This window comes from Copidosoma floridanum, unplaced genomic scaffold (genome assembly GCF_036245765.1).
Source record: "Copidosoma floridanum isolate Cflo_tuat_1 unplaced genomic scaffold, Cflo_Japanese_pri ptg000006l, whole genome shotgun sequence".
Classification (NCBI taxonomy): Eukaryota; Metazoa; Arthropoda; class Insecta; order Hymenoptera; family Encyrtidae; genus Copidosoma; species Copidosoma floridanum.
The window spans coordinates 28,123,524-28,136,221 of record NW_028321883.1 but is presented as its reverse complement, the minus strand read 5'-3'; the positions used below and the strand labels follow the sequence as shown (position 1 = coordinate 28,136,221).

General features: G+C 38.7%; 4 protein-coding genes across 4 annotated transcripts in view; 3 read left to right on the top strand and 1 right to left on the bottom strand.

Annotated features, from left to right (window-relative positions):
- The first annotated feature begins 45 nt into the window (after window positions 1-45).
- Arp8 (Actin-related protein 8) lies at window positions 46-2,533 on the top strand. The gene is made up of 8 exons (XM_089598360.1): window positions 46-123; window positions 232-411; window positions 485-1,144; window positions 1,204-1,548; window positions 1,623-1,769; window positions 1,862-2,081; window positions 2,153-2,281; window positions 2,344-2,533. The coding sequence occupies exons 2-8, from the start codon at window positions 382-384 to the stop codon at window positions 2,514-2,516; spliced, it is 1,704 nt and encodes a 567-aa protein (XP_089454486.1). The 5' UTR covers window positions 46-123; window positions 232-381; the 3' UTR covers window positions 2,517-2,533.
- A 157-nt stretch (window positions 2,534-2,690) lies between these two features.
- Window positions 2,691-4,124, bottom strand: LOC106641662 (uncharacterized). Its single transcript, XM_014356156.2, has 5 exons — window positions 3,802-4,124; window positions 3,352-3,734; window positions 3,152-3,284; window positions 3,019-3,075; window positions 2,691-2,944 (listed from the first exon to the last, which is right to left on the bottom strand). Exons 2-5 carry the CDS (start codon window positions 3,726-3,728, stop codon window positions 2,795-2,797), a joined length of 717 nt encoding a protein of 238 aa, XP_014211642.2. The 5' UTR covers window positions 3,729-3,734; window positions 3,802-4,124; the 3' UTR covers window positions 2,691-2,794.
- A 777-nt stretch (window positions 4,125-4,901) lies between these two features.
- Window positions 4,902-6,452, top strand: mRpS22 (mitochondrial ribosomal protein S22). Its single transcript, XM_014356195.2, has 3 exons — window positions 4,902-5,062; window positions 5,240-5,718; window positions 5,807-6,452. Exons 1-3 carry the CDS (start codon window positions 4,969-4,971, stop codon window positions 6,281-6,283), a joined length of 1,050 nt encoding a protein of 349 aa, XP_014211681.2. The 5' UTR covers window positions 4,902-4,968; the 3' UTR covers window positions 6,284-6,452.
- A 2,546-nt stretch (window positions 6,453-8,998) lies between these two features.
- LOC106641669 (parathyroid hormone/parathyroid hormone-related peptide receptor-like) overlaps window positions 8,999-12,698 on the top strand; it is a 32,904-nt gene continuing 29,204 nt past the window's right edge. The window contains exon 1 of the mRNA XM_089598464.1: window positions 8,999-9,134. Within this exon, the coding sequence (XP_089454590.1) occupies window positions 9,129-9,134 (6 nt within the window). The 5' untranslated portion in view covers window positions 8,999-9,128. The remainder of the gene's footprint in view (window positions 9,135-12,698) is intronic.

Genomic DNA, 12,698 nt, shown 5'->3' with positions numbered 1-12,698 from the left:
TGAGTGAGCTGAGAGAGAGAGTATAGTATGAAAACAAATCGCATTCAAAAATCAAAACATTCAAATTACAACCAAGTATACACCTCTCTGCAGTTGTACAACACAACTTGTGGTTATGTGAGGGTGTATACGGTCCTTCATAAAAAAATGTGAAACATCTATAATGAAAATTGCTAGTGTTTATTCATTTATGCATAAGTTTTTGTCAACCACCGTTGTCTTATTTACCAGGTGTTCGACAAATTAGAAAAAGTGTTGGTGCATTAGTTTTCAAACAAATCTGTCTGTACTGGCATGTATTTTGAAAATGCACGATTACAGTTGAGTTATCCATTATTTTAAAATCAAACAACCAATAATCAGATTGTATAACCTGCAACAATGCCGGTATTTCAAGAATCCTGTGCAGAGGTGCGTCCATTTGTCTTTTAACTGAAGCTTATTGTTTTTAAATTTATTTATACATGTAATATTATTTATTCAGCAAGTACAAGCTCAAACGATAATAATAATTCATCCTGGCTCCAAAAATTTGCGTATTGGTAGAGCTTCGGATGTCAATCCAATCACAATACTAAATGCGATCGCTAGAAAGAGAAAACCAAATGGGCTGGTGTACCAAGACCCCTTCTTGCCACCTCTTGTTCCTCGTTCTAAAGAGTTGACCCAGGCGATGGAAGAGTCAAGATTACAGATCTCCTTGACCCTGCAATCATGCCTACAGTCTGATGGAAGGAGGAGATACGCTACACCTCCTCAGCAGATAGCTGCTTTTAATCGTAGATCTACTCCGAAAATAGAGTCACCCACTGCTAACGAATATTGTAAAAGAGAGGAAGAAGTTATCATAGGGGATGACGTTTTAAATTTGAATCCAGAGGATAAATATAATATACATTTTCCGTTTAAAAGAGGAGATTTGAATGTACATAATGGCCCAGGAGGCAGTCTACGAGCTGTTCTTGCGGATTTAAAAACTATCTGGGAACATATTCTGACTGAAAAAATGGATGTACCCTTGAAGGACTTGAAACATTACAGAGCAGTTTTGATTATTCCAGATATTTATAATAGATGGTATTTAAAAGAATTAACGACACTGTTGTTGTGTGAAATAGGATTTGGAAGCTGTTTTCTGCTACAGGTAAATCCAATTATCACCAAATTATTAAAACGTTCCTTGTAAAACGAATTTGTCTTCAGGATCATGTAGCAGCAACATTTGGTGCCGGACTCGGCTACGCGTGTGTCGTCGATTTAGGTGAAGAAAAAACATCCGTATCGTGCGTCGAGGATGGGATTTCACACCGAAATACGCGCGTACGAATGGACTATGGTGGTGGAGACATCACCCAGACTTTCTTCTGGCTGCTTCAAAAAAGCGCTTTTCCTTACAAAAATTGCGATCCATCGAATCGGTATGACGCTCAGCTTCTGGACCAGCTTAAATGCGACTTTTGTCATGTTGATCTTAACATTTGTGGATCCCAAGAAAAAACTTTTACGGTAACAAAGTCGCGAGCCCCTAGTGAAAGCTACACCATCCAAGTGAGTGTTAATTTTTTAATTTCAGGATTTACGAAAAAATTACTACATCCAATTAACTACAGTAATTACCGTAGGTAGGAGACGAGTGTCTCATTGCACCACTGAGTCTCTTTCAACCAGAACTTTTTCGATTGACAGGAGCACACGGTGCACACATTCAAAAACGTTATACAGGTGATTCTGAAGACCCCCATGATGAGAGTTACTTACGGGAGACTAGTGTAAATATTTAGAGAAATTTCGTCTTGTTCGGAATTTTTTTTCTTTTTTTGAAAAAAAAAAACAAAGAAAATTATTTTTTAAATTTTTTTAGCGGAGAGGAATGAAAGAGAATTTGGAACAAAATTCCGAGATGCCTGAAGAATCTACGATTTCGGTTGTTCCAGGTGAAGAAGAGGTTGTCGTAGATAACGTAGATTCAACGCCAAATGCTTTAAACACCCGAGAACTCGATGCTCCAAAAGACTTTGTTGTTGGTCCTCAGCAGCTTCTTGGACTTGATCATGCTGTACTTCAAAGCATTGATCGATGTCGTTAGTATCGAACAAAAACTACTTATTTTCATCTGAATTAATTTATCATAATTAATAAAAATTTAATTCAGCTACGGACGATTTAAAACGCAAGATGTACAGTTGTATACTGGTTGTTGGCTCAGGGATGAAGTTTCGAGGTATTGGAACTTGGCTTCATAATAGGATATCCCTACAGATTCCTTACATGTATAGAGCAGGTGAGAAGCACTGTAGGAAAAAGATTAATACAATATTTTTTAAATACTTATGAAATTTTTAGAACAAATGGATGTTATAACTATGCCAAAAGACATTGATCCTGGAATGACAGCATGGAAAGGTGCTGCAATATTGAGCTGCTTGGAATCGGCTCAAGAGCTTTGGATAGGTTGGCAAGAATGGGAGCAGATTGGTGTTAGAATTTTAAGGGAGCGCGCTCCATTCATGTGGTAATTTTACAATTTGTAAAAAATAACGAATCTTTTTTTATTCAATTTATGTATAAATGTATTTAAAAATAAAATTGATTTATGATACCAACATTTTTCATTAATTCTAAAAACTATGTTACATGATTTTTCAACATTAGTAATTAAATTATATCAATAATCTTTTTACGATTGCTGTGTTATTGATGATAATTTAGTTGAAACTTAGCATATGAAAAATCCAATTATTTTTGTACTTATCAATAATACTATAATCGATTTTTTCACAGGCCTCAGACTTAATTAAAATTCTCTAAGCTTAACTTTGCGATTATCATTTGGGTGGAACTGAACAATATCTGCATATTCCAAAAAATTAATGAAATCCAAATATTTTGTTTCTACTGAGATATACAGGTCGTCTCCACCTTTATTCAAAGCTCTTGTGAGAATCTGTGACAAAATGAATTCGTTAAACAATAAGTATCATACAAATTTATATTAAACTAACATAAATGAGTACTTACACATAAAATCTCTTGAAAGCCTAAGTTTTCAGGAAACAGTAAATCAACAGTGACTTGCTGAAAAAACAGAACAAAAGAAAATAACAAGACATTGACTTACATACTCTTTGTTAAACTACATTGATTTTTTTACCAAATCTTTTTTGACCTCTTGAAATATTTTTTTGGCAATCATCATTTCAGCCTCGTAATTACTGTTGGTTTCATTCTCTTCGGCAGCTAAAGCTTCTTTCATTTCTTTGAATGCAGCTAGTTTTTTCTCCATACTTAAGTTACAATAATTTAAAGTGACTATAATTGAGAATAGTACTACAAAGATGAAAATTTTCTTACTAATTGATATCACTGATTATTTCATTTATTTCCTCATTAGTGTTTTTATGAAGTTCCCCAATTGCGGAAACTTCAGCATCAATTTCTTGAACAGCGTTAGCGTAAAAATCATTTGTAAGTGGAATTGGCAGATCTTTAGGTTGTTTCTCAGTGATAAATTTCTGCACTGATTGCACGAATTTCAATCTTTTTTGCCTGATCTGTTCAGATGTTACATTAGGCCCCAAAGTTTGAACTTGATTATTTTTAACGATATTTATTAATTTTTTTATTTCTTGCTCCTTTTCGTGTTTTACTTCTTTTAAATGTTCATAAGTGTCTGTTAAAGTAAACTCAATGGAGCTTGAGTCCATATCAACATCGGTATTTGAAGCCATTTACACCTAAATACGTAAATAAAAATTAGCTTATTATCAACTGGTGTAAATTAATTTAAGTATTTTTACTCACACTTGTGTATATATTCCAGTAATAATAGATAAAGACTGGTTTTTTTAAAACCTTATCAGACAGCAAAGTAGTTTTATTGGCGCTTTAAATTGTGTGTACATTCTGTTTTATTTACATTTTGCATGTGACAATTCTTAACCTGTATATGTATACCACAATATGAGCGAGAGAGAGAAGCAGCAAAAAACGCGCGCTATAAAAACGGACACGAAACACGCGCGGGGTGTATTCCGCAATCGCCGAGTTGGGGCTGGGTAGGGGGGTAAATTGTGAAATCGCCGCCAATTTGTGAAATATTGGGAAAACTCATGATTCGTGGAGATCCAAAGTCATAGAGATGTAAGGATAGAGTGCGCTATACAAATAGAGTTCTAACCCTGGAAAAAGTTACGAATACCTCTCCAGTGCCCATACCCCTGGGGTGGTATTCCGTAACTTATTTTCCCCGTGTGAGCTTGTGTTGTAGCATAGGCTACAGGTAGCGTAGGTAGCTGATGTACAGCAAACTAGTTACGGAATACCACTCCTGCAACGATGTTGTGTTATGTCTTACATATGTAACTGGCTTGTGGCAATTGCGGATTATACCCACGCAGAATACAGAAACAACGGAATGGAATGTTGGAATGGTACAATCCAAAACACGGAACTTTAGAATGGTATAAAACAGGAACGCTAGAATGGTAAAAGCCCACACGACCCAATAAAATAGGAACGTTGAAACGGTATAACCCAGTAACCCCATAACACAGGAACGTTGGAATGGAACAACCCCATAACACAGGAACGTTGGAATGGTATAACCCAATAACACAAGAACGTTGTTTGGCGAGTCAAATGTGTGTAAGGACTTACAAGTTTCCTGATTGGTTGAAAAACGTCAAAGGATATGACCCAATAAGATTACTTATTTTTCAATTAGATGGCTAAAAAAAAAAGGACTTTGTTTATGAAATAATGGCGATTGTCTACAAGGACATACGTTTAACGTTGAGCGAATAAGGAAATTTTCATAAAACTTTTTTGGAATTTGAAAATTGTGCGGGAATAGATGAGGGAGGGTATCCCACGAGTGTCGTCTGCTCTAGTACGTAAACAATTTCGATGAACGGGTTTATTTAGTTATCGTAAAACTAGATAAATAAGTGCGATTATTTAAAAAGCATCATGCTCCTGCGAGGATTATATTTGTCTTTCCGGCTCTCACCTCGTTCATCGGCTGTGCAAATCACGAAGAAAAGTACTTACTCCACCAGCACAGGTAAACGTTATTAATACTCGCAAGAGGTTATGCATGTAACTATCACTTGTATTGTTATTCTCAGAGACGTATTGTGTAAATTTCTTTGTACGAGGATTTTAAAATTGTTAGTTATTTAAACGTTATTCTAAAAGCAGTCAATCAATTGTGCCTATTGATAAAAAAATTGTATTTCAGAAGTGGTATACGATCGAGACCCAGCACCATACTTTTTCAGCGAAGATATTCAAAAAATTTTACAGACACTCACACGTCCGGATCCTGAAAAAGTATTTAGACGACGCTTAGATGGTCAACCGTTAGTACCACCAGAGTATAAATTCATGACGAATGAAGCGTTGGAAAAGGCACGAGCGAAGGCAGAAAAATTTATGTGGGAGCGATTACAAATACCACCAATTGTTAAACTTAGAGAGGAAGACGATCGTATATTGTCAAAAGACCCCGAACTGCAAGGACTATCCGATTGTAAATACGTTTTCACAGACATTACCTTTGGAGTAAGTAATAGAAACAGAGTGATCGTTGTTAGAGAACCAAATGGCATTTTACGTCCAGCAAAACATGTCGAGAGGGACCGTTTAAATCAGATATACTTTCCAGTAGAAGACAAAGACGTAAGGATGCCAAAGATGTTTGAAGATGAACATTTGCAGGTGCCAAATAATTCTTTTTATTTTGAAAAAAAAAAAAAAAAAAAAAAAAAATTAAACAATTTGATTTATTACTCAATATGGTTCACAGCCTATACTTGACAGAGAAGACTACGAATTTATATTAAACAGAGCATGTCTGCAATTTGATCCAGATGATCCTAATTACCACAGAGTAACCAAGGTAACATACGACTACGTGAATGAAAAAATGCATCATGATCGGCTGAGATCTACGAGGCACTACGGTGCAATGATATTTTATTTGGCATGGACCAAAAATACAGACAACGTTGTGTTAGAAAACATTTTGTCAGAAAAGATAGAGGACGCGGCTTTGGTAATAAAATTACGTTATAAATTAAACCCAAGTGATAAGGCTATGGATGAAGAAGATCCAATCAAGTTAATTCAGCATTATATCGAAACAGAAGCCAGTAGTAAGAGAAAATTGGACCAAGCTCTGAAGACACATTTGGAATTAATTTCAGAGAAGTTAAAGCTCAAGGAAAATGTAGATAAAGCACATGGAAAAATCAGTAGTAGCAACGAAGACATGAAAACATGAGTAAATATTTTTATTGATTTTTTACATCGAGTTTTTTTTTTTTTTTTTTTGTTTTTTATTTTACAAGCGCATTCACGCATTTTAACGACTGTTCTAAATACTTTTCATTGAAAACATATCGTTACATGTGATTTTTAAAAAACTCATTTGATACTGAAAATAAAATGCGAGACTGTAAACTTGGTAAAGCAACGCCTAGTTTTTTTTCTTTTGTACATAAGTAAAGTATTTAAAAGAATTTCATCATGTCCTTTCATTTTCTCTATTGGCGAAAAATCACACACACCATTTGATATAATGTCTTTGTAGGCAAAAATTATAATCGCGCCGTCACGACTATAGTGCATCCAGACGCCACCGCGGTGAACGAATAACGAGCGCGAAATTAACTTTCGAGGAATAGGAGCTCTCGTGAGCGCACAGTCAAATCAACGCCCATCACCGTTCAGATCGATCTGCAATCGATACGGGCCCGCCCAATCCGACAGCGCGAAGCTTAGAACGGCTCAATTAATCGCGTTACGGTTATGAGGCTCTTTTACCGTCAAGCTTGAATCAGATGGCGCCAGGGCACGTCGCGGCTGTCATGGCCGTCTTACTCACACAACATTACTTTTCAGTATTGTATGTATACAGGAAATTAAAGTGTAGTGGTAAAGCGCAATATTTGAAATTTTGAAATGAATAAGGAAGACAAGAAAGAATATTATGGAAGCTTCAAAGTTTCAGAATTGAAAAAGCTTTTAAGAGAGAAAGGAGCAAGAGTCAGTGAAAGAAAAGCAAAACTCGTGGACAGGTAAGCCATGACTTGGGAGCGGCAAAAATGTTGGTCTCCCAATTGCTTCGAGCCACTTTTTTTTTATCACACTATCAGAAGGAAATTTAAATTTCACTTTCTTATCGCAGGATATTACACTGCACTTCATTTTTCCTACTATCTTTAAATGTAAATGCAAACAAAAATTGTCTGCAAACAACAGCAATCATTTACAAAGGAATTATTATGTCTTCTGCTTTGCTCATTACACAGATAGGCTCACGAACACAATACACAACTGTAAATTTGACGGTGTGTACGTATGACAGCCGCGACGTGCCCTGGCGCCATCTGATTCAAGCTTGACGGTAAAAGAGCCTCATATGCACATGCATGCAGTGACACCCCGTGTAACTCGATTCCACTATTATTCGTCGAGCGTAGTAGTCGCTACAGACGGATGACGACCATATCGAGGCCGCTTCCAGTTTTAGTTTTCACGATGAAGCTCGTTCATCCCGAATCTTCATTAATTTCACATCGAGCTTCGCCGTCCCGTAGAATATAGGGTATATGATCCTCAGCGATGTCGATCAGCCCAACTCTTAACACTTTTGTTAGAACAAAACCCTCAAAGGAAGCAACTACCAAAGCAACAAGTTGAAACGGCTGTGCGGTGCTGCAATACAAGATGTATATAATACACGCGTAGCGCATCACAACAACAACAACTCACAGCTGACGAAAGTGAGAAGGGGGTGGGGGGTAGGGGTTCGCAACACACCCAACCGCGGACATGTGTAAGATATATCCCTCCGAGAGCATGTCCTATACGTATAGGGTTGGCTCAGCGCACGCCGGTCCGGGCCGGGACTCCCCGCTGACGGAAGAGAGGCGGCAAGTAGGTAGTCTCGTGGAAACGAGGTCCGGCGCCGGACGCCGACGACTAAGCTGCCAAGTGGCATTGCACACTCTGTTGCTTCTTTCTCTTGGATTCAGTGGAAATTTCAAACCGAATACACTCGACATTTTTTTTTTATCAACAGTTATAGCCAGAAACTGAAAGAAATATTTTCCAAGCCCAAAGCCACCAAGTACTTGTGGCTTTGAATGAAGAAAAAAGTGTGCGGAAATGATAGTAGAAAGCGAAAGTTTGGAAAAGTCATAGCGGTGTAAGAAAACGTCGCTGAGGCCTCGTCGGAGGAACGATAAGGCGGCCTCCATCGGTACACCAATATCGTTGATAGTTTGTATAACATACTTGTAGATTGACAGTAGATCAATTGATGTACAGTTTGCAGCAGACGCGTAACACCCCGTGCTTTAATTTACGTACGTACTTGGCATATATACGTATTACACGGATGGCGCAAACATCGCGTGATAAGAGAGAACAAGTCGAGTGAGCGTCACAGTGTGGATGTGAGTTTTCCTCTTTGCAAACGAAAAAAAAATCACGTGGCTCTCGGTGGTATACCCACGACGCGCCGGATGTTTTGTTAAACAGTGCCTTCCTCTCTCTTCGACGTTATCGGTCTCTGCATACATACATACGTACACACGTGCATCGACAATTTGCATGTGTTTCTTTTTTTTTTTTTTTTTTTTCTCAACCCAAGAGAGCAGGACAGTCTACGATAAGTACCATGGCTCACTCTGACGATGCGTGTAACGTGAATTACGTTATTTTCGTTCGGTGGTTCGGTCAGTGATGACAAACATTGCCCGCTGTGTGTTTATCGTCTCACTTATTAACCGTTGATATACTCTTGATACACATATGTAAGTGTACAAGATAATAAATATATACTAGGTACGTACACCATCCCCCGCGGATATATCCATCACTTTTCATGCCCAAACAAATGGATATCTGGAAAAATTTCAGAAACACCGATAACGATGTTACAACTGCTAAGCTGATGACAGTTGTATGAAAAAAAAAAAAAAACAACTGTTATAAGTACATCTGTACCAATTACTTGATGCGCGCAGCTGTGCACAGTCAGGATTCACCAAAGATTGGCCATTGGTACTTATTTACTTGGATCGTAGTTGATCGAGAGAACCGAAGCTTTGAGTTGCACGATGTCGGTGAGTTTTGTTTTTTTGTTTTAATTTTTCAACTTTACAAATAGTTCAATTCTACATGATGCCAACAATTTGAGATCGGAGCATGTTTTTCAATAGCCCCAAAAGAAATTTCAATTTGTGTCGTTGAAGTTTACGTTGCACGTTAATTTGCCAACATCTAAGTACTCGCTAGTTGCACACTTGCAATGTTATTTATTTGTTGGAATAGTCTCAAAGTGGGTATTTAAAAACAATTTTAATTTTCTTTTTTTTTTTTTTTCCCTCTACGTGCACCATGAATCACCGCCGGTGCATTTCAATCGGATTATTTTTATTTTCCATTGCGTTGCATCTGTTTTAGTGCGTTTGTTTTGCCATTCAAATGTCAAGGCACGAAAAACAACAATAAACGGACAGAAAAAAAAAGTGTACACGCACACGCACGAAATCGAATGCCTTATCAGTGTGACAATCAATTGATCCATCGGCATTAGTGATTCGAAAGTTTTCAATGTTGCTTTACCTACACACCAAAGTACGTATACGTACGCGGTGATAAGGAAACAGTAGTAGCGAGCGCATTTTTCGGCAACGAGCGAGCCGATCAAGTATCTAATCACAGCTATGACGCTCGTGGAGGCGCAACACTCGCCACTGATGACGGAACAGTACATGTGTTATTTATCGTTATCGATTAACGATTTTTACATGCCGTTGACCCTGGCCTCTCGAATCGAGCCAAGCGATACGCCTACATCCATACCATTGATTAACTTTGGTGGCTTCAATCTTTTCCCAATCTCATTTCGACTGACGCGGTCAAATGGGATTTCCACAACGCCAAAAAATGACATGCAGCCCAATCATTTTGCAACACAAAACAATAATACATTTTCTCGCGTCCGATATACGTGTATATGTTATGTACTCTGGTAAAGCTGAGAAAAGCGTTTATACACTGCAAGGCCCGTGGTCTGTTTGCCGACAGGGACAAAAGGTATCGAGTGAATTTCCGGGCAAACAGAGGCGAGGAGGAGCGAACAATGTACCGAAGTTTATTCGGTTTCAAATTGAATAAACGTACAATAAACTTGGAGAACCCAGCGGAGGAGAATATCCCATCTGTATTTGCCGAACGCGGGCCTGGGGGGGAGGAGATTATTCATATGGCTTTAAATTTCCTATACACCCTCTCTCGGTGACTTTGCACGTGCGTTCCTTCCCTATAGCTCTCTATGTACGTTAACTGCAGTCACGTATATGCTCCATATAATCGGCTCAAGTTCCTCTCGTACTGACTCCGCTGGTGAATTGCTCAAGTTCAATTTCAAACAAAACACGTGTGTTGCATTCATCTCCCCCCTCCCTCTCTTTTATATTTACATTCGGCTTAACCACATCAACAGCGTCTATATATGGAACGCGTATTAAATTTTTTCCAACTCCCTCCCCCCACGGTTGCCTTTGTCACGCGGTGGCAGTAATTTTGTGCCCGACGTTTGGCGTTATTTACGAGCCAGTCGTGTAGGATTTATTAAAATTTTAAAAGTACGTACTTCCATGGGTGGCCATCCCCCGGAAAGTATATTACTTTCACCAAAATGCGTTCCCCCAACCAAGTGTCGCTTTGGATTAACATTTTTATGTAGACCAGAAAAAAAAAAGACCCTTACGCGCTGGAATCGTGTGTGGTCAATTGTGGATCGCGCTGCGCTACCCCTTCACGCTAAAATATAAATCACGCAGTGCACTTTCAATTCACTCGCGCGTGCGGTATATACATTTTGCGTACAACCGTTGCTTTCATTTTACGCTCAGTAAAGTAAATTGAACCTAAATCGAATGGAGGTTTTTTTTTTTTTTTTTTGATGTTAGGTCATTCAATGGCCGTTTGGATCAAGTACAGGTGTTTATAAATCAGCGGTAAAAAAGAAATGTTCAGCGATAGGTATAGAACCAAACGCAACAAAAAAAAGCGGAAAGAAAACTACGTTGACTCGATTGGACGCATTATATCAAACATCGAATATTCCGTACAGCGGGGTGAGGTGTCGAAGGTCACGCAATGAGCACATCTGTACGCATAATTACTTGCGATGGTAGCTGTACACGTGTGTCCTACAATGTACAGTGCCCATCCCTCTCTGGCCGTACAGTAGTACGAGTCGAGCTCTGTGCAGCCGAGCGCAAGCAGCGGCCACACCGAAGGGCTTCCCCGAGTCGTTTTCTTTTTTTTTTTTTGTTTTCTTTTGTTTTTTTTTCGACTCAACTCCAAGACCAAAGTAAATATTTATTTCCACGATGAAACGCGATTCTCTTCAAATTATTTGATCACACATGGTCTATATGTAAATTACGTATATACTTGCAAAAATAAATCATTTCGATGATGTATCCATGTATTTGTATACGTGAAGCGTGGCGTACATTACAATAAATACATATATACGTATACCCATATGAATTTCAAATGCCCTTCTTCCCGGGCTCTCGGATTCTCCTTTCTTTTCGATGATGCATCAAAATATACATGACCTACTCTGCCACGGGAGCATTTCGATCTCGCCGTTACCAGTTGAGAATTGATTTACTGTACAACATACGCCCCAAAACAAAGATCTTCGTTGGAGCCGTGCAGATTTCGAAAAAAATATTGAGTACGAAAAGAGTGTTGTCGGGCATTTGGGTCCAAGGACAACGAGAGATGAAAAAATTCATCGGCAGGATTGAGATGCAATTGGATGCGCATACCGTGAGATGCAAGTAGGTATTATTCGCCACGAAAAGCATTACATATGCTTGCACCCAACAAACATCACCACGTAGGTATATCACACACAAGGGATCTCTCGGAGCGCGAGTACGTAGTTAACATCAAAAAGAGAAGAAACGCCAAATATTGCCTCTTGCGGTGGTGCCTATGTGCGAGGCAAAAGTGCATCGTTTACCGAGAAATCACCATCGTGTGTCGAGCGAAAAGGAAGAAGAAAGCAAAAAAAAAAAAAGAAACATGTCAAAGCCTTCGTTTGACGAATGTAACGCGCGTGTCCATTGGAAATAACAAATAATAACAATAATAACACGTTGTAACTCACGTCGGATGGGAGTAAAGTGCCCATTAGTATAGGTACAGGTATATATACCTAACGTATGAAAATACATAAGGGACCGTCTCGTTCGACGATCAGATAACCGAAACGAGACGGAGTCGTTGAACTGACCGTCGACGAACGTGCACGCGCGTACGGTTTATATACCTCACGAAAGCCATCGGGAAAGGACAAGCGAAAGAAAAGCAAACCAATTTACCTATACGTCCATTAAATTATATATAATACCTACCCCCTATCGACGCGCGTTTTGGGAGACAAATGTACTTGTGGACTGATGATGGCAGACTGCAATTCAAAGCTTGTGTTTTACAATGATGGGGTATGTGCCGCTGCCACGCGAATAAAGTTTTTTCTTTTTTTCCCCCGTCTTTTAGTACAAAACCCAAGTTTTTTCGATCGACCCTCTTACGAATGTGTATGTACGTATTTGCGGAAAAAGTGACTCCTCGCTCCTGAGTTGTATTGGTTGATT